The 22,000-nt window shown below is 35.7% G+C and overlaps 2 protein-coding genes across 8 annotated transcripts in view; one reads left to right on the plus strand and one right to left on the minus strand.

The window, feature by feature from the left end:
* The window catches only part of qin (tudor domain-containing protein qin), a 441,068-nt gene that overhangs the window by 252,608 nt on the left and 166,460 nt on the right, over window positions 1-22,000 (minus strand). The window contains exon 1 of one of the 2 annotated variants that reach the window (XM_076539748.1): window positions 3,447-3,545. The exons of the other annotated variant lie outside the window; for it this stretch is intronic. Coding sequence (XP_076395863.1) covers window positions 3,447-3,455 — 9 coding nt within the window. The 5' untranslated portion in view covers window positions 3,456-3,545. Of the gene's footprint in view, window positions 1-3,446; window positions 3,546-22,000 lie in introns of those variants that run through there. 2 annotated transcript variants of the gene reach the window in all.
* The window catches only part of LOC143265784 (uncharacterized), a 265,363-nt gene that overhangs the window by 204,495 nt on the left and 38,868 nt on the right, over window positions 1-22,000 (plus strand). The gene's annotated exons all lie outside the window — the stretch shown is intronic.

Below are 22,000 nucleotides of genomic sequence, written 5' to 3' on the forward strand. Positions count from 1 at the left end.
TCGTGTTGGATGCCCACTACAGATGTGAACAATGGCGCTATGCTCTAATTCTACTTCTGGCAATTAACCCTCACCTTAGAATGTTTTCATACTTTTCTATTTTATTTTATTTATTTACATAGTTATAGAATTACCTAAAGTAAACAAGACTCGAATTAAAGAGGAGAAGGAATACGATGTTACATAATGTTAAGGTTATGACGTAGATGGGATTGTTAAAAAAACGAAACAAACAGTTTAAAAATACTGAACTAATATATTAAAAGAAATGTGTGTAGCAGACTTTGTACCAGGTATGTCCTGCCTATACCGACTCGCTTGTCGAACTGAACGAAAAACGGTCAAGCTGTCCAAAAAGGTCAGCAATAAGACACGACTGCATAGATGACCCTGGGGTTTTCCCAGCATGATTTATAACCCTAGTCAACGGCCAGAACTTTACCTTATTTGGGCATGAATTTTTCGCTTACTTTAACACTCTCCCTAAAATTCTAGGCCCAAAAAAAAAAATTTACAATGTTACGCTATAATATTTCCCTTACTTATAAGTCCTAATTTCTTTACAAAGTGTATAAATCGTGGTTTACATAGCGCTTTTGTAAATATATCAGCTAACTGCTCATCAGTCTTAACATACTGTACATCAATTTCGGATTTATTATACAGATCGCGTATAAAATGATATTTAACATCAATATGTTTACTCCTTTGATGAAACTCGGGATTTTTGATTAACTTGATCGCACTCATATTATCTACCGATAAGATATACTCTACATTAATTTCACAATCACAGAACAATTTCTTTAACCAAACAATCTCTTTAACGGCTGATGCTGCACTAACAAATTCAGCTTCTGTTGTTGATAACGATACACACTGTTGCCTTTTACTTTGCCATGAAATTGCTGCATGTGCGTATTGACACACTATACCTGATGTCGATTTACGCGTCTCTTTATCTCCCGCATAATCTGCGTCACTATATGCCTTAAAATTACCGCCTTTAGTATAAAATAATCCTAATTCTACAGTCCCCTTAAGATACCTTATAATCCGCTTAACAAGTAACCAATGCGCTTCACTTGGTTTTTCTAACGCTCTTGAAACAATATTTACAGCATAACTTATATCTGGTCGACTAAATACCTGAAGATACATAAGACTACCTACGGCCTCCCTATAAGGTGCTTTACAATTGTCCCATTTTAAACTACCTGCATCCCAACCTACCTCTATGGGAGTACAGACACTATTAGCCTCGCTTAAATTGAATTTTTTCAGAATGCTTCGAACATATTTAGCCTGGTGTATAAAAATAGACCCATCCTTCAATCTAATAATTTCTCCACCTAAATAATTTGTTACATCTTTTGTACTAGTTATTTTAAATTCTTTAGCTAACTGAGTAAAAAATTGATCTATTAAGTAATCATGTGAAGCTGCTAAAAGTCCATCATCAACATAAATAACTAAAAATATTTTCCGATCATCTTCTTTATAAGTATAAAAACAAGGATCAGCTAAACTTTGACAAAACCCGAATCTTTTCACAAAATTAGAAAAGTGTTCAGTCCAACACCTTGGAGCTTGTTTTAACCCGTAAAGACTTTTTAACAGCTTACAGACCCGCACTATCCCATCATTAAATCCTTCCGGTTGCATCATATAAATATCCTCTTTTAAGTCACCGTATAAAAATGCCGTTTTTATATCAAATTGTCCAAGATATAAACTATACTGAGCTGCAACGCTCAACAGAAATCTAACTGTATCAAAACGAGCAACAGGACTAAATGTCTCTTTATAATCTAATCCTTCCTCTTGCGAATAACCTTTAATAACTAATCGCGCTTTGAAACGTATTCTACCATCTGCATTAAATTTCTTAACGTAAACCCATCTACATCCAATAACCTTTTGTTTCTCCGGTTTGTCTACAAGTACCCACGTTTTATTTTCATGCAACGAATTAATTTCTTCTTGCATAGCTTCTACCCAATGATCTCTTTCACTAGAATTAATTGCATCAACATAATTTTCAGGCAACGCTTCTGCCATATATGTAATCGGACATCCATAAAAGTCAGTACGCCTAATACCTCGTCTATCGCGTAGTTTTCTTACATTTTCATTGTTATTGTCTAAAGGTTGCAAAGTTTCAGTTGATTCGCTTTCATCTTCTCTATTTTCATCTGCACTTTCATTATTATATTCAATTGAATTACTAGCCTCATTATCTACTTTTGAATTAATAACCGTTACTTCATTGGAACATACCCTTTCTGATTTAAATACAACATCACGACTTAGAATAACATCTCTTAGTCCCGGAACAAAAATACGATAACCTTTGCAATTTTCAATATACCCAACAAGAAACTCTTTCACCGCTTTCTTATCTAATTTTCTCCGTTTTTCCACCGGTATATGAACAAAACACTCGGTTCCAAAGACTTTTAAATTATCAATTTTTGTGCTTTTCCCATACCACAACTCGTAAGGAGTTTTATTCCCGATTTTTGTCGGACCTGTTCTATTAATTACAAATACAGCGGTATTCATTGCTTCCGCCCACAAAGACAAAGAAATTCCTGACTTAGCATAAATCATTGATCTCGCTGCTTCGACTACAATACGATTTTCGCGCTCCGCAATACCATTTTGCTCCGGTGTGTAAGGAACATTTACTGTATGTTTTATCCCTTTGCTACTCAAAAAACTATTGACCCCTCTATTTTCAAATTCTTTACCACCATCTGTGTGAAACTCTTTAATATTTTCATCAAAAAGATTTTCTATCTCATTACAGAATATTTTTAACTTATCAATGACCTCTGATTTATGACGAATAAAATAAATTGTCCTAAATCTCGAAAAATCATCCTTAAACATCAGAAAATACAATTTTCTACCTAGCGACTCTTGTTCCATAGGCCCACACACATCAGCATATATAATTTCTCGAGGTTTTTTAGCGCGTTCCAAATTTTCATGAAAACTTAACCTATGTTGCTTTCCATAAGCACAGCCTTCACAAATATCATCCATATCTGACGTATCTATATTTATACCCACGTTTTGCAAAAAACTTTTCACGTGCCTTTTATTTTGATGACATAAACGTTCATGCCATAACTGTAATGAACTCGATTTTTCCGACTTTAAATTTTTATCGGCCTTCTCAGATATGTTACATTTTTTCGGCAATATAACCCGCAAATTAATTTTATATAAATTACCTCTATCAGAACCCGTCGCTACAACTATTCCATCACGCGTGAATAAACATTTCTTTCCGCAATCAGTAATCGAAAAATTAACCCCTTTTTTCGCAACTACTTTAACAGAGAATAAATTTTGCTTAATGTCCGGTACAAACAATACATCATGCATTACTCCTTCAATCCACTCACCATTCACATACGTTTCAATGTCTATTTTACCTTTTCCATGCGCAGAGATGTTTTCACCGTTACCTATTTTTACGCTTAAGGGTACCTCGAATTCCTCAAAATCACAAAATAACTCCCGTTGATGAGTCATATGGTCCGTCGCTCCTGAATCGATTAACCAAGAAACATTGTCCTCTTCAGTATTGCAGCCTCCATAAAACGCCTGCTTTGCTGTTGAATTGCGCCGTCCTTGATATGAATTGTTGCCCTGCGTACTGGATCTCTCCCTGAAATTTTCTCTTCTTTTAAAACAATTCCTGCTTAGATGGTTTTTTGAACCACATGTAAAGCAGCCAACACAATCTTGCTTCTTGTGACCTTTCTTTCCGCAAATATAACAGACGATATCTGCATTCTTATTCACAAATTTATTTTCGTTGAACCTAAGTGGTTTATTTTCAAATTTTGTTTTTGTCACCAACGCAACAACCTTCTCTTCTTCAGCAGATTCTTCCTCTGTTCTCATTTCCTCAGACATCAATCTCGCTGTTAGATTTTCAAGATTTTTCTTCCGTTCTTCAACAGAATCCCATGCACTATGAAAATGATTGAACCTTTTCGGCAACGTACTTAAAATCCGTGTAACGAGCATTGAATCTGGCACCTCACTCCCGAGATTCTTCATTTTCGACGCCAACTGCTCCACTTTTGATAAATTGTGTGCAACATTTTCACTTTCATCCCATTTGAAGTTGAAAAACTGTTTTTGCACCAAGGACAGATTTTCCTCCGATTTCATATCGTACACGGCGTTCAGTTTTTTCCACATTTCCCTTGCAGTTGCACAACTTAACAGCAAGTCCAACGGTTTTTTCTCCACTGTTGTGACGATTAATTTCCTTGCAGCCCTGTCTGCCTTCAAAAAATTCTTGAGTTTCACTTCATAATTTGCTGAACCTAACTCTGGATGGACTAGTGTCCCTTCGCATACATCAATCATATTATCGTCCTCCTCCAACAATGTACGTATAATAAAACGCCATTGCTGCCAGTTATCCTTATCACGCAGCTTCTCTATTTTAAGACCTGCAGCTTCCATTTTTCCACACACACACTTTAAACTTTAAGAACTGTCACTTATTTAAACAACTTTGCCACTTATTTATACTGGGCCCATAACCTGTTAAGGTTATGACGTAGATGGGATTGTTAAAAAAACGAAACAAACAGTTTAAAAATACTGAACTAATATATTAAAAGAAATGTGTGTAGCAGACTTTGTACCAGGTATGTCCTGCCTATACCGACTCGCTTGTCGAACTGAACGAAAAACGGTCAAGCTGTCCAAAAAGGTCAGCAATAAGACACGACTGCATAGATGACCCTGGGGTTTTCCCAGCATGATTTATAACCCTAGTCAACGGCCAGAACTTTACCTTATTTGGGCATGAATTTTTCGCTTACTTTAACACATAATATGTATAAAATATAATATTTAAATCTTACACGTCACTGAGTTAATACAATTTCCAATTCGATGCATATAACTGAATTAACCGCAATTAGTGTCATGTGGTTCAGTACGAATTAAAATGTAATTTCTTAGGCAAATTGAGGATATATTCAATGAGAAAAATTAAATTATCAAGGGACAAGATAACATATTTTTTACAAAAATATCATATCTTTCGTTATTTTACAAGAGAATACGGCACCGAGCATTTCTCTTCTATTGTACTGCATTTGGACATTTAAGAATTAAACGATGTCGGGCAACTGTGCTTGGCACCATCTTTTAAAAATTTGTACTGGACGTATTCAATATTATTAATATGAGTGTAACATCTACTATGGAGACTAAATTATACTTTTATAAGCAGATCTCATTAAATGGCAGTATAACATTCTTATAATCTCAGCGTTCTTAAAAAACTTTGACTGAGCGATTTAAGGACGTAGGAAATAATATTTATTAATGTTATGAAACATAAATTGGAAAATTTTGTCCGTTAATTTTTGGTACGAAGATATGAAGGGTACAAACTTTTTATACGTGTTTGTTCATCGAAAATGCTAAATAACTCCCGATTTGTCAATGAATATTACTCTTTGTTTTGCTTCTTAGGCATTTCGAGAAAAATGTAACCGCATCCACTTTCCGCTTGGTAATTGTTCTTTCACATTTTAGTGATCCGTAACTTAATTAATCCACTTCGACCGGAGCTTGTACTAAAGTTTATATGTTTAGACTTCTGAATCAAAACGACAAACTAATATTGTAGTATTTCATTTTTAAATGATTAACAAGATGAATTTTATTTATAAGAAGATGAATATGATCTACAAAAGAAGTAATGTGGAGTGCAAAATCCGTATCAAAATTGTTCGGGATATTCAAAATTGCTTTGTCTTTATCGTAATGTCTCGAACATTCTAGACTCATGACTGTATAAATAGGTAAACATCAGGCAACAGCAGTTTAGTTTAAATCGAATCGTCCTAGCGAACAAAACAAAAGAGAGAGTGTAACAGCGTGTAAATAGAACTATTGTGTATAGAATTTCCGGTACATAATGACAAAAGGGGACCCAGCCCCAAGTCACATTGATCTTGACATATATTGTCTTGAGTAACCTACAATAAATTTTAGCCGTCGCTCGTTGTTTATTAAAAAGTTATTAACATTAAAAGTTACTAAATAAAATTAATATTTGTGACATTACATACATTTAAATATATTATATGTTTGAACATCCTAGAACACCCCTGACACCCAGGCAAGGCCCGTGGTCTGTACGCGCATACCTCCCCCCCCGGGTTCCGCACGAATCTCACTGAGCTCCGCAGCAAGAGTAAGATTGTGTAACATCCCGGGAAGAGTTTTTTTTTCATATATGACAGTCCTATGCTCAATTTCATTACCCACTGTGAGAATAGTTAGTTACCGACAATAATAGACTATTACCGACAGTACATTATATACCAATTACCTTATGTATTCAGTTCAGCGGTCGGTAACCAATACATATATATTTATTTTATTTTCAATAATTAATTTTATATTTTCAATTTAGAAAGGATAATGTAATTTACAAAGACAATCAAGTTAAGTTAGAACAATTAAAAACAAAATTAATGTATTATTTTATAGTCATTCGAATAAATGTATAATTCTATATGGGAAATTCCGTAATGCGATGTGCCTACGTGCCGCGAAGCTCGCCCCGAATTTCCTGGAATTCTCGCGTAGTCTTAGAGAAGGATAGAAATACATTTTACAATTGCGATATTATTAATTATCAAAAACTATTAGCTAAACAAATCAGTTACTACATATCAAGCGTACTAATATTATGTTATCCAGAATTAAAGTCAAACGTTAGTTTATTGCAATATATGTTGTAAATTATAATATTATTCAATGGAATATTCTCGAAGCATCCTATGCTTATACATTTAGCTCCGATCCGTATAGAAGTCGTGCACAGCGTATAGAAAGAGATAGAAAATGCAATTTCATTAAAACACTATTAAATTACTATTTTTATATCAGAAATGTAAACCATAATGTAGAATGCGATATTTATAATGTAATTAAACCGTTCGTTTGTACAATTAATGTCTAATTACGAATTTATAAGACAATTATATATTTCGACGTTATGGGGGTTTTCCGAGAATTCGCCAGACTGGCGAGTATAAAAGGCCGAGCGGAGCTCGCCAAAATTGCAGAACAGTTTTCGAAGTCGAGCGAACTAGAAGTCTACAGATAAGTATAACCGGAACAGTTTTCGCTGTGAAGAGCCGCAACGATTCTTAATACTTGACTGGTAAAGCGGGTATACGCCATTTGGATACTTGGTCGTGGGTCGTTCTAGTAGCTAGCTAACGCAGGCTCCCCATTCAAACGGTCTCGTATCTGAAACTCCGTTAGGAGAGTGCTATACTTTGCGCCAAGAAAGGCTAAGATATCGAAAGGATAGCTCTCAGCTACTCATATTTGATTTTACATCGGATTGCTAACGCGCCATCAGATTCTCGGAGCTCGCTCTGGGTCGTTTCGTAGCTAGCTAACGCAGGCTCCCCATTTGAGCGGCTTGGTCTCTGAAGCCCGTGTCTTTTGGGTGGCAGTTCAGCAATTACGATTTTATAATTAGAATCAATTGATTTGCTACCCTGTTGGACTTACATTGTTCACCTTTTCCTGTATCGTTGGGTCGTTCTAGTAGCTAGCTAACGCAGGCTCCCCAATTAAGCGATCTGGTTTTGGTTGTCAGTGTTCGTTTTGACGAAAAGGGTCATGTACAATTAGTTGTCGAGTCAGACTAAAAGAGTAACTGTTCCGAGGTAATAATTCATTTAGATTCAAACAAATTTTGAACTTGAATAAATAAAAGAATATTGTTCTGTCATCAGCGTAATCTCAGTAGTCGACTACACCGCGTTAGATATCAGATAAAATCATTAATCTGTCTAACTTTGCGAAAGCGTATTTAGGTACACTTAGAGAATCACACTTAGGTCGTGTTCCTCGCTGCGGTAGACTATCACGCGCTAGTATTAATAATTTCGTAAAAGATTTTTCATTATGTAAATTATAAACGTATTAATCAATATAAACTTTGTAATTGCGATAGCGTTCGAGACGAGAACTGAATAATATAGAATATCGAATTCAATTAATTATATAAAAGCGAAGTTAGCTTCATCCGAAAACAGACTTAGGTACGATCTAATATAAAGTATTACCTAGCGAGAGTCATTTAGTTAGATTCATAATTATCTATTACGTATTGCTCAATTTGCCAAGTTCTGTTATTTCTATTATTAATATTATATCAAGTCTATTCTAGTTTCTTTAATCAAACCAGTATACTTTTCATATTTTGTTATTTGTTACTCGTTATTTGTTAAATTCATCATCTTCGTTATTTTATTGAATAAACCCTTATTGTTGAAAGATATTGACCTGTGGATTTCACTCCTTAACCGCACACCACACGAATCCCACAATCTTTAGATTTAGTTATTTTCCAAAACGAGTCGTTTAATTGGTAAAAGCCGCTCTTTACCTTCTTAGCGCTAGTAACTATCTGAACTTAGGTTCCAGAGTCGTTACACGTTTTAATAACAAATAAATTTTTTGGTGACAGCGGTGGGATTGGATTTGATTGGCAGGTATAGGTCATTGAACGTAGCTGCAGATACGTGTCACTGATCTCCTGTGTGGTAAGAGAACTTTTCTCTGCGGAGGTCAAGATCATTCATATCTAAAATAAAGAATAGGCAATTGAAAAGTATATACATAAAGAGGAAAATATAAAAGAAAAAAAAAACATATATAATAAATAATACATATATTAATTAATTAATTAGAGTAGATTAGATTTTGTTACTCAAAATGGAGAACGAATTAGAAGCTCAGGAAGGAAGTTTAGGAATTCAGTCAGAGAGCACTACTCTCCCCGTTCCTCAGATTAGTATACGGGACGCAGCAGATATTGTGCCTGCATTCGACGGCCATAATATTCCTTTGTATCAATTTACAAAAAATTGTCTGAATGCAAAGAGCATTATTTCACCTCACGCTGAGTACGGTTTAGTTCAATTAATCAAAAATAAATTATTCGGACAAGCGTCTAGAGTCATTTCAAGCGGAGATTATAATACTATTGACGAATTAATTAATGTTCTAAAATCACGCTTTGCACCGCTATATACTTCGTACCAATTATACGGTGATCTCTCTAAAATTGCGCAAATGCCAAATGAAGCAGTAGTAGACTATAGTAGTCGTGTTTCGAGTCTTTTACTGCAAATCAAAAATTGTAATGAAATAGAGCAACCGCAGTTAGCGCCGCAATATAACAAAACCGCCGAGACAAACGCAGTTAGGGCATTTCTAACAGGTCTAAGGTCAGAAATTTACGGTAGGCTACGAAGTCATGAATATATATTCTTAGACGACGCGATTAGCGCAACGATTCTCGCCGAAGCAGAATTTAGGGAAAATCAAGTTCGTTTAAAAATGGCAGAAGATTACTCTCGCGCTAGTAGTTATAGGCGTCCGAATTATATACCAGGGTCTCAGCAGACGGCTAGGATACAGTGGCAGCAAAAATTCTGTCAACACTGCCAAAGGTTAGGGCATAGAACGCAGGACTGTCGAAATGTAAATCAACCGAGAAGACCATGGACGGAAACTAACCAAGGACAACCAGGGCCACAACATGCAGCCCCAAGTCCAAACAGTCAGATAGCTAGCCAAAGTATTCTTAGAAGGCCTCCAGTAGCCAAGCCTCCTCCTCCTACTTGCTCATTTTGCAAAAATATTGGGCATACTATAGAACAATGCAGGAAAAAAGCATATCAAGATAAAAAGACTGAGCAGGTGCGTAGTAGAACAAATTTTATAATACCTACTAAAGTCATTAAGAAACCTCCTAGCATCGCAGTAAAGAATAGAATTTTTCAAAACGGGTCAGCCTTACTTATGATCGATACGGGATCTGATTTAAATTTAATTAAAGAATCGTCATTAGCACACCCTACACAAATTTATACAGATGTCTGTTTGCAATTAAGTGGTATAACTAAAGGGAAAATTTCTACAATAGGGTACATCAAAATGAAGATATTTAACCACGAGACGATATTACACATTGCCGAAAATTTGCCGATTGAACAGGACGGAATCCTTGGAAATGAATTTTTTCAAAACACCGAAGCAGTCATTAATTATCCAAAATCTATTGTGATTACCAAAGACTTCACAATACCATTTGAAGATCCAGTAATCCATATACAACCTAGGGAAAGAGACGTGATTCCAATTAAAGTCTTAAACACTAATGTCAGCACCGGATACGTTCCTAAATTAAATATAAATTCCAAATTACATATCGGTAACGCTATTGTCACTAATAGAAACGGAGTAGCATTCATATACGCAATTAACGTTTCCTCTGAAGAAATTAAAATTCCTATGCCAGAAGTAGAATTACAACCATTTGAAGAATCACCCATTGAAAATTTACCTTCACCAGATACACCTAGGGTACAAAAATTATTTAATTTATTACGCTTAGACCATTTAAACTCCGAGGAAAAATCTAGTGTTGAAAATTTAATCAGGAAACATGCAGATAGATTTAACTTGCCCGGGGAAGATTTAGCAGCAACAAATAAAGTACACCACCGGATCATTACTACCAACGATGTACCAATTAACGTTAAACAATATCGATACCCACAATGCCATAAAGAAGAAATTAATAGGCAAATTGACGACCTTCTCCAAAAGGGTATAATAGAACAGTCAACATCACCCTACAATTCACCCCTATGGATTGTACCCAAAAAAGAAGATTCCCAAGGCAAAAAGAAGTGGAGACTAGTAATAGACTTCAGGAAATTAAACGAGAAAACAATTGGAGATGCATATCCTCTTCCTAACATCACTGACATTCTTGACCAATTAGGAAGCGCGAAATATTTTTCAATTTTTGATTTGAAGTCGGGATTTCATCAAATTCCTATGCATCCTGACGATAAAAGTAAAACTGCATTTTCAACCCCCTATGGCCATTACGAATTCAATAGAATGCCGTTCGGACTGAAGAACGCACCGGCCACTTTTCAAAGACTAATGGACAATGTACTATCCGGACTTCAAGGGATAGAAATATTCGTATACCTAGACGATATAGTAATTTATGCCAGTTCACTTAGGGAACACGAAATCAAGTTCCATAAATTAATGGAGAAACTCAGAGATGCCAACTTGAGCCTACAGCCTGACAAGTGCGAGTTTTTGAAAAAAGAAGTGACATACTTGGGCCACATCATCGATGAAAACGGAGTGAAACCAGACCCCAAAAAAATAGAGGCAGTAGAGAAATTTCCAGTACCAGAAACAGTCAAAAATGTAAGGCAGTTCTTAGGACTCTGCGGGTACTATAGGAGATTTATTAAGGATTTCTCGAGGATAGCCAAACCATTGTCGGACTTGACGAAAAAGGAGCGGAAGTTCGAGTGGACACATCTCCAGCAAGAAGCCTTTACTATCCTTAGGGAAAGTTTATGTAGAGAGCCGATCCTAACGCATCCGGATTTCAACAAACCATTTAACATTACCACAGATGCGTCAGGCATAGCAGTTGGAGCCATCCTCAGCCAGGGTGAAATTGGAAAGGACCAGCCTATCGCATACGCTTCAAGAGTTCTTAACCCTGCTGAAACACGGTACTCAACTACGGAGCGAGAATTACTTGCCATAGTCTATGCAGTACATCATTTCCGCCCATACGTCTACGGAAGGAAATTCTTTCTCATCACGGACCACAAACCTTTGGTCTGGCTGAACAGTGTCGCTGATCCAACGTCAAGGTTATTACGCTGGCGAATAAAACTAAGCGAATACAATTATGAAATTAAATATAAAGCTGGAAGTTTGAACGCAAATACGGACGCATTATCCCGTAATCCCGTTCAGACGAAAATACTACCAGTCAATTCTAAAAGACCTCGACCATCAACCACAAGCACTGATACCAAAAGGGAAATCAAGAAGACGAAGAAATGGCATCAATATAAAACTCGTCCACGAGATTCCACTACAACTAGCTCCAGAGAAATTAAAAGAAGGAAACAATGGCACCAATACAAAACCCGACCACGAGAATCAACAACCAGTTCGCAAGAAGTTAAAAAGAAGAAGAAGAGATTTCACCAATACCCTACACGTCCATTAGAAGACATAAGTACTGATCAACTACCAAATAAAAGAAGAAGAAAAATGAAACAAGAAGAAACCTCCGACGAGTCAAACTACTATGATACAGACGATTCAGACGAGGAAATGACTAGCCAAAAAGGAAATGAAGATTTTAAGATGGAAGTACAAGCGGAAATACATCCACCACCCTCAGAATTTAAAGTAAAAACTCCGCCACCATTAATTTTGAGGAAAAATGATCCTGTAGTAATTGGGGAAGAAATAGAAGAGTTCAATGAAGATACCATAATTCCCAAACACCTATTCAAAGATCCTCCTAAAATTAACGCCGACTCTTCCTCTCCAACACCCCAGGAAGAAGAAACTCCTCCTATTACACCTGAAATATTAAACAAAACCGGTCCAGTAACTCCTATTAAAATTAAAAGAGAAGATGGAGAACTTACTGTTAGCAAAGCAAGAAAACCGAAAATAACAGAAGAGATAGTGAGTTCTATAACAGAAGTTAAAGATCATCTTTGGACTAGGAAGGGACCAGTAGCAGTATTCTGGAACTCTCAGGGAAATCCTCTTGACCCTGAATCGGAGCTGTTTATTAAAAGAAGGAAGATCAGACCAGCACCTAGGAAAGAAATTATACAAATTAAGCTAAAGAAACAATGGTTGTTTGGCGTAACAGTAACATCAAAGAAGGAATTACCACAAATTCTTAGGAAACTTGCGTTACTCCTTCGAAAACACAAAATTATTGACATTAGCTTACCAAATGATAAATATCTTAGAAAATTAGTATACATAATCTTTGCTGACATACCCATTCGAATCACAATCTGTACAGGTGATATTAAGACTCCGTCATTTGAAGAAAGAATTCCCATTATCCAGGAAAATCATACTACACCCACTGGGGGACATAAAGGAATAAGAAAGACTTATCACCGTGTTAGAGACAATTATTACTGGAAAAATATGAAAAAAGACATAGCTGATTTCGTTAAAACTTGTATAGATTGTCAGAGAAATAAGGTAGTTCGTGTCAAAAATAAAGAACCGATGGTCATTACAGACACCCCATTGGATGCATTTGACAAAGTTTCATTAGACATATTAGGACCGTTACCTTTAACTTCAAAAGGGCATGGTTATATACTGACAATCCAGGATAATCTAACTAAATACTCCATAGCAGCACCTATTGTATCGATAACTGCAGAGGATGTTGCCAAAGCATTCACTGAGCACTTCATTTGTAAATTTGGTTGCCCCAAAGCAATTTTGACGGACCAGGGGACATGCTTTATGAGTTCCTTGATGAAAAAGCTCGCAAAAATATTCCACATTCAGACATACAGAACTTCATCCTTCCATCCTCAGTCAAACGGTTCTCTAGAAAGAAGCCATCAAGTTTTAGTAGAATATTTAAAACATTTTCTCACTCAAGAAAAACAATGGGACGATTGGTTACCACAGGCAATGTTCTCATATAATACAAGTATACATGAAGGAACTAAATTTACGCCTCACGAATTGGTATATGGCAGGAAAGCGCGGCAACCATCAAACTATCCAGTTGAAGAAGAATTATGTACATACCCGGATTACGTAGACAACCTCATCACAAAATTACATAATTTCCGAACCACTGCGCGAAACAATTTAAAATCATCAAAATATCGTCAAAAATATTACTACGATAAAAAGATTCGACCCATACAATACGAAACAAACGAAGACGTATTTCTTCTCAACCCACCACGAAAAAACAAATTAGAGAAAGAATACTCTGGTCCATACAAAATTACAAGGACCATAGAACCTAATAATGTAGAATTGCAAATCGGTAGGAAAAACAAAAGGCGAATCGTTCATAAAGATCGCATTAAGAGGGCTCATCTACCAATAAGAGATCAAGAATCAATAGTAAGATGAGCATGCGCGTAACCAAGGGTGAAGTAATTCAAATTTCCCGCACTTCGAATTGCGTCAGAACGCAAGAGTGCAGTGAACCGCTCGAACCGTATAAATCACTCCAATAAATATCAGACAAATTCGTGAAAAAAATGGTTCAAAACATAAACGTATTGAACGCAATTTGCGTAAAAGATATTAACTTATCATTCTTCTTCAAATATAACCCATTAATGGGCAGACTATGCTTAAATTGCATAATCGGGGCACACCCGGAAGCGAAAGAGCAATGGTGGAGCATAGGCAAGAATTAATTTTCTAATATTATTTTAACTAATATGATTTGATATACATATATAAATATATATATTTGTACATATAGGCTCACATTTTATGGTAAAACAGGATTACGCCTTGCAAAAAAGTTGTTGCATAGCTTGTGGGAATATAATATCCTACACAATGCCAGCAATAGCTTGCAGCGAATGCAATAATAAAACTGCTACTATGGACATAAATGACATCGAGGCATATAATAACGGAGTAATGCTGAATATAGAGGAGACATATCCAGTTATCGAAGCGGAAAATATTGGGCTTCAAAATTAATTATATATATATATTTTTGTGTTTATCTATATTTTATAAAGAAAGAGAGAAATTTTAATTTTATTGTAATATATAAAATAAATTCTTTTGTTATTTACGGATAAATGATGGTGTATAAATCATTGTTACCCATACTATTAAAATTAATTAAGAAAAAAAAAAGAAGAAAAGAAAGGAAACATATAACATATATAAATTAAACACGTGCTATTGCAATATATTCTACGATACTTCTACAAAACGACGCCATATTAATTATTGTAAAAATGGCGAGAAGAGCAGGCAGACGAGCCGTGTTGAGAAATTTGAGGAAGAAAATACAGAAAAATTTGAGCAAGGTAATCCAAAAACATATAACATATATACATATAAAACTAAATAGAACAAATTATCATATAATTTAGGAGGAGTCCACTAATAAGTGGAACCTGATTAAAATTGAAATTCCTGACACCCCGTACAAGGATTATAAAAAAATAAGCAATCCTAAGGATCCAAGGCGGGAATATTGGAAGTTGTTATGGCTGTTTGGGCAGGGAGCTGCGTCACCCAGAAATAATGAAGACAACTGCCGCTGTACAAAATGTATTATCTACAAATTTGCCAAACAACAGTCTCTGGAGGACCAGAGACCTTCATAAGGGGGAAGGTGTAACATCCCGGGAAGAGTTTTTTTTTCATATATGACAGTCCTATGCTCAATTTCATTACCCACTGTGAGAATAGTTAGTTACCGACAATAATAGACTATTACCGACAGTACATTATATACCAATTACCTTATGTATTCAGTTCAGCGGTCGGTAACCAATACATATATATTTATTTTATTTTCAATAATTAATTTTATATTTTCAATTTAGAAAGGATAATGTAATTTACAAAGACAATCAAGTTAAGTTAGAACAATTAAAAACAAAATTAATGTATTATTTTATAGTCATTCGAATAAATGTATAATTCTATATGGGAAATTCCGTAATGCGATGTGCCTACGTGCCGCGAAGCTCGCCCCGAATTTCCTGGAATTCTCGCGTAGTCTTAGAGAAGGATAGAAATACATTTTACAATTGCGATATTATTAATTATCAAAAACTATTAGCTAAACAAATCAGTTACTACATATCAAGCGTACTAATATTATGTTATCCAGAATTAAAGTCAAACGTTAGTTTATTGCAATATATGTTGTAAATTATAATATTATTCAATGGAATATTCTCGAAGCATCCTATGCTTATACATTTAGCTCCGATCCGTATAGAAGTCGTGCACAGCGTATAGAAAGAGATAGAAAATGCAATTTCATTAAAACACTATTAAATTACTATTTTTATATCAGAAATGTAAACCATAATGTAGAATGCGATATTTATAATGTAATTAAACCGTTCGTTTGTACAATTAATGTCTAATTACGAATTTATAAGACAATTATATATTTCGACGTTATGGGGGTTTTCCGAGAATTCGCCAGACTGGCGAGTATAAAAGGCCGAGCGGAGCTCGCCAAAATTGCAGAACAGTTTTCGAAGTCGAGCGAACTAGAAGTCTACAGATAAGTATAACCGGAACAGTTTTCGCTGTGAAGAGCCGCAACGATTCTTAATACTTGACTGGTAAAGCGGGTATACGCCATTTGGATACTTGGTCGTGGGTCGTTCTAGTAGCTAGCTAACGCAGGCTCCCCATTCAAACGGTCTCGTATCTGAAACTCCGTTAGGAGAGTGCTATACTTTGCGCCAAGAAAGGCTAAGATATCGAAAGGATAGCTCTCAGCTACTCATATTTGATTTTACATCGGATTGCTAACGCGCCATCAGATTCTCGGAGCTCGCTCTGGGTCGTTTCGTAGCTAGCTAACGCAGGCTCCCCATTTGAGCGGCTTGGTCTCTGAAGCCCGTGTCTTTTGGGTGGCAGTTCAGCAATTACGATTTTATAATTAGAATCAATTGATTTGCTACCCTGTTGGACTTACATTGTTCACCTTTTCCTGTATCGTTGGGTCGTTCTAGTAGCTAGCTAACGCAGGCTCCCCAATTAAGCGATCTGGTTTTGGTTGTCAGTGTTCGTTTTGACGAAAAGGGTCATGTACAATTAGTTGTCGAGTCAGACTAAAAGAGTAACTGTTCCGAGGTAATAATTCATTTAGATTCAAACAAATTTTGAACTTGAATAAATAAAAGAATATTGTTCTGTCATCAGCGTAATCTCAGTAGTCGACTACACCGCGTTAGATATCAGATAAAATCATTAATCTGTCTAACTTTGCGAAAGCGTATTTAGGTACACTTAGAGAATCACACTTAGGTCGTGTTCCTCGCTGCGGTAGACTATCACGCGCTAGTATTAATAATTTCGTAAAAGATTTTTCATTATGTAAATTATAAACGTATTAATCAATATAAACTTTGTAATTGCGATAGCGTTCGAGACGAGAACTGAATAATATAGAATATCGAATTCAATTAATTATATAAAAGCGAAGTTAGCTTCATCCGAAAACAGACTTAGGTACGATCTAATATAAAGTATTACCTAGCGAGAGTCATTTAGTTAGATTCATAATTATCTATTACGTATTGCTCAATTTGCCAAGTTCTGTTATTTCTATTATTAATATTATATCAAGTCTATTCTAGTTTCTTTAATCAAACCAGTATACTTTTCATATTTTGTTATTTGTTACTCGTTATTTGTTAAATTCATCATCTTCGTTATTTTATTGAATAAACCCTTATTGTTGAAAGATATTGACCTGTGGATTTCACTCCTTAACCGCACACCACACGAATCCCACAATCTTTAGATTTAGTTATTTTCCAAAACGAGTCGTTTAATTGGTAAAAGCCGCTCTTTACCTTCTTAGCGCTAGTAACTATCTGAACTTAGGTTCCAGAGTCGTTACAATTGTTTCAAATGTTTACATATTTCTCGTGTTTATATCTTATGTTCTGTATGTATTTGTAAATTTTCATTTTGAGACAGTCTTTCTCGATTCGTCAAAATGAAGTTGTTAGATAGTTAGATAGACTTATAATAGTGTATTTTGTATTAATACATATAATGCATTTACACGAGTTTTTGCATTTAACGTATAATTATAATAATCTCATGCAATATCTTATTAACAAAAAAGTGATTCATGGAAATATGTCATGTGTAAAATGTGGAAATATGTTAACGTATACAAACATACATACAAATTTCACTATACATTCTACAAATAAATATTATAAGACTATCCATGGACGAAAAAGGCAACGAGTAGCGTGCAATTTTAAAATGAGCATACTGCACAATAACACGTCACTTAATAAGTCTCCGGTCTAACTAAGAAAAACAAATTTTTTTTAGAAATTCCACTTTAATCATCAATATACGTTCCTTCCAGTGTGATACATTGATTCCAACGCTCCTCTAACTTTTCAATTCCCTTTATATTAAATGATTTGTCTTTGCCCCCAAAATAAGCTTCAGTTTCCGCAATCACTTCTTCATTTGAGCCAAATTTCTTTCCCTGGAGCATTTTTTTCATATCTGCAAAGAGCCAGTAGTCGCTGGGGTCCAAATCTGGGGAGTACGGTGTGTGGGGAAACAATTCAAAATGTAATTCATTCAATTGAACCATCGTGTTCATCGACTTGTGACACGGCGCATTGCCTTCGTGAAACAGCAAACGCGGCACCCACTTTGAAAGCAATTTGCACATGCCCAAATTTTCATGCAAAATTGTGAAGACATTACCTTCTGATATCTTCAAGGCATCAGCTATCTCACACAACTTAAGTTTACGGCCCTATAAAACTATTTTGTGACATTTTTTATGTTTTCCGGAAAGACTGCTGATTTTGGGCAATCAGAGCGTTCAGCATCATGGGTGCTTGTATGACCGCGTTTAAATTCAGCATACCAGTCAATGATAATTGATTTCCCTGGTGCAGAGTCCCTATAATGCTTATCAAGTCACTTTTTGGCTTCAACAGTATTTTTTCCGATTAAAAAACAGTGTTTAGTCAACACACGAAATTCCTTCCTATCCATTGTCTTCAAAATTACGAAACTTGGGGTACTAAAATGACTGTAACTTCTAAACTATTGGTCAGAATACCATGAAATTTTGACACGTACGTTGAATAACGTGGGTCTGTCACCAGTGTCGCCATATATGTGTCAGACCGGGGACTTATTGAGTGACGTGTTACTTGGTTTGCTAAAGCTCACTTGGACATAATAAAAATTTGTCGGTTTATTAGATATTTTTTAATAATTAAACCACCACAGCATTCTTTTGTGGGAATCGCATAAGGGTAAATACAATAATCAAGTCTATGTTCCACACAAGTTTATTAAAATGCGTACGAGCAGTGAAAACGATGTAAGCTATAAGAATGACTCTGACGGACTGTGTCGTCGCTGGTTAAAACCTCTCCTCGAAAACTCATCAGTAAAAGAAAAAAGAAACAGTTTAGAAAGAGAGAAAATATAGAAAGTGGGAAAATCCAGAAAAACCGTTGAAAGTTCGGAAAAGGAGAAGTACAGCGGAAGAGAATCATAAAACAGAAAGTGAAGCGTTGACTGAGCGTTGACACTGACCAGGCCCCGGCGAGACCCTATAGAAAGTGAAAACAATTAGAGAACGTAAAGTTAAAGAAGATAGAAAACAGGAAACAGAATTTCAGAAAACTGAAAGAATATAGAAAACAGAAAAGGCAATGGCGTATGTGGTGCCAAGGGCGCCACACTTTGATGTGCAATAAATTAGAAATATGTGACAGAACTGTTGTTGATTGGACAAATTTTTGTAGAGAGGTAAATTAAAATTTTAATGAAATTAATATTACCGGTACATATCTATGTATTTGTTAAATATACTACTATTTCTATATATTTTTTTAAATATTTAGTTACTATTCGATTGGTTAATGAACGAACAACAGCAGCTTGGCGGACCAGGAATTATTGTAGAAGTAGACGAAGTCAAAATTGGCAAACGGAAATTTTATAAAGGTCGCCTTGTAAAAGGACAATGGATATTTGGCGGAATAGAACGTGTTACACGCAAAGTTTTTATTGTGCCTGTAGAAAACCGACGATCTGAAACTTTATTAACATTAATTACAAAATATATTGCTCCTAGATCAATTATTTATAGTGACTGTTGGCGTGGATATACTGCTCTCGAAAATGACAACAATTATGTACATAAAACAGTTAATCATAGTGAAAATTTTGTAGATCCAAATACTAATGTTCATACTCAAAACATAGAAAGATTATGGAGAGAACTACGCAGTAATATTCCACGTTTTGGCACTCGAGAATATCATTATAACCATTATATTGCCGAATTCTTATTTAAAAGAGTCTATGCTTTCGATAAACTTATTGATGCTTTTTTTGAAATAATGAGCAAATTGTATCCAATAAATAATTAATTCATCATATTAGTATATTATTTTTGGACACTCTATATAAAGATAATACTGTTGGTCGCGACTCGTTAAAAAGTTATTAGTGATTAAAGTTAAAAAATTATATGGGTCCCCTTTTGTCAATATTTACCGAATTTCCATTACGTCCTTTATATCAATATATGTATACGAGGCGTGACACAAAAGTAACGAAACTAGTTCAATAAATCATTGTACCTGCAGAATCAGTTCTCCGTGACATTATCACCTTCAAAGTAGTCCCCTTCACCATTCACACACTTTTGCATTTGGTGCTACCATTGCTTGTAACAATTCTGGAACGAGATTTTTGGAAGTCCCTTTAGGAGATTCTCCGTTTCTGCCTGAACCTCTTTAACTGAGGTGAAATGGGTTCCCATTAAGCAAAATTTAACTTTAGGAAATAAAGAAAAGTCTCATGGAGCCAAATCAGGTGAATAAGGAGGATGGCCCATCACAGTAATATTTTTACTGGTCAGAAACTACTTGGCAGACAGTGCCGTGTGAGCGGGTGCATCGTCCTGGTGCAACAGCCATCCATCGCTCCACAATTGTGGCCTTTTTTTCCTAATTTTTTCACTAAATCTTTTTAGTACTTCAATGTAATAGTGTTGGTTAACAGTCTGATCACTGGGAAACCACTCAATCAGTACAATTCCATTAATGTCGAATTTTGATTTTGACATGCGTGCTTTTTTAAGTTTTGGGGATCCTGAAGATTTCCACTGCATCGACTGGCGCTTACTTTGTGGGTCATAGGTAAAAATCCATGTCTCATCACATGTTACAACAGATTTCAACAAATTTTACAAGAAACTTGATGTTTATTCGCTGTTCGGTTTTTACGTTAGACATTTTTCCGGCAGAATGCAGTTGCACGTGTTCACTAAATAACGCAATACTTCCAAATGGTATGACCGATTCAATCGAAATTGGCAACATGGATAGAGGAGGTATGTGGGATGATGCCACAAAAAACAATTGCTGCTAATTCCATTGTGTTTTCAAGCTACAGACCTAGTCTCGTTACTTTTGTGTCACACCTCGTATGTTACTGTGAAAGACCGAAATTGGAGAATGTCGACTTTCACCGGTGAATGTCAACAGATACTAAATACGTCGGTGAAAGATCGAATATTTTATTACATTCTTGTACATTCGGACCCTCACCAGTGTATGTCGACAATCACAGATATGGTCTGGTGGAGAAAGAGAGGAGCCGACAAAGAAGCGACTGGCTCTCTCCCGCCAAATCCTGTGTTCTGCTGGGAGTCAGTCAGCTTTGTCAATCTTATGCAAGCTTTGCTAATGCGAGCGTTTTCTTAATTTTTTTTTCCAATACCGTAATTTATACTGAATGGATACTGCAGTAAATCGTGATCTTTTTCTTGAAAAGTTAAATGCATTAATTGCGGGTAAATGAGAAGACAATTGCTTTTATTTTTCTCAAGAAAAGTATTCTAAAATACTTTCTGAAGTGGTTATCAATGAAGAATTGTTCAGTATACTATATGAAACTCACGCCAGAATAGGCCACGGAGGAAGAACACGTATGCTTAGAATGTACTATGTGTTTTAAATTCTTGGTCACTCCTCTCAAAAAAAGAGGCAAAAAAGTTATGTCACCCTGGTGACGTTTTATAGCGACTAAATTACGGAGAAGAAAATATAAATCTCCGACATGTTCAACATTCACCATTAGTTCATGGCGAATGTCGACATTTACCGGTGTAAGTCAGAAATAAAGGTATTTAGCAAATACGAGGTCTGTCTTAAAAGTATCCGACCTTCTTTAATTTCTTCGCTCCTGGCAAGTTTAGCTTCATTTGCCGGGTATGAGTATCAACTGCAAAGCTTTACGAACTCCCACGATATCGCAGTTTTCGTCGGGACGCCTT

The sequence above is a fragment of the Megachile rotundata genome, chromosome 14 (assembly GCF_050947335.1).
Source record: "Megachile rotundata isolate GNS110a chromosome 14, iyMegRotu1, whole genome shotgun sequence".
NCBI classification, from domain to species: Eukaryota; Metazoa; Arthropoda; class Insecta; order Hymenoptera; family Megachilidae; genus Megachile; species Megachile rotundata.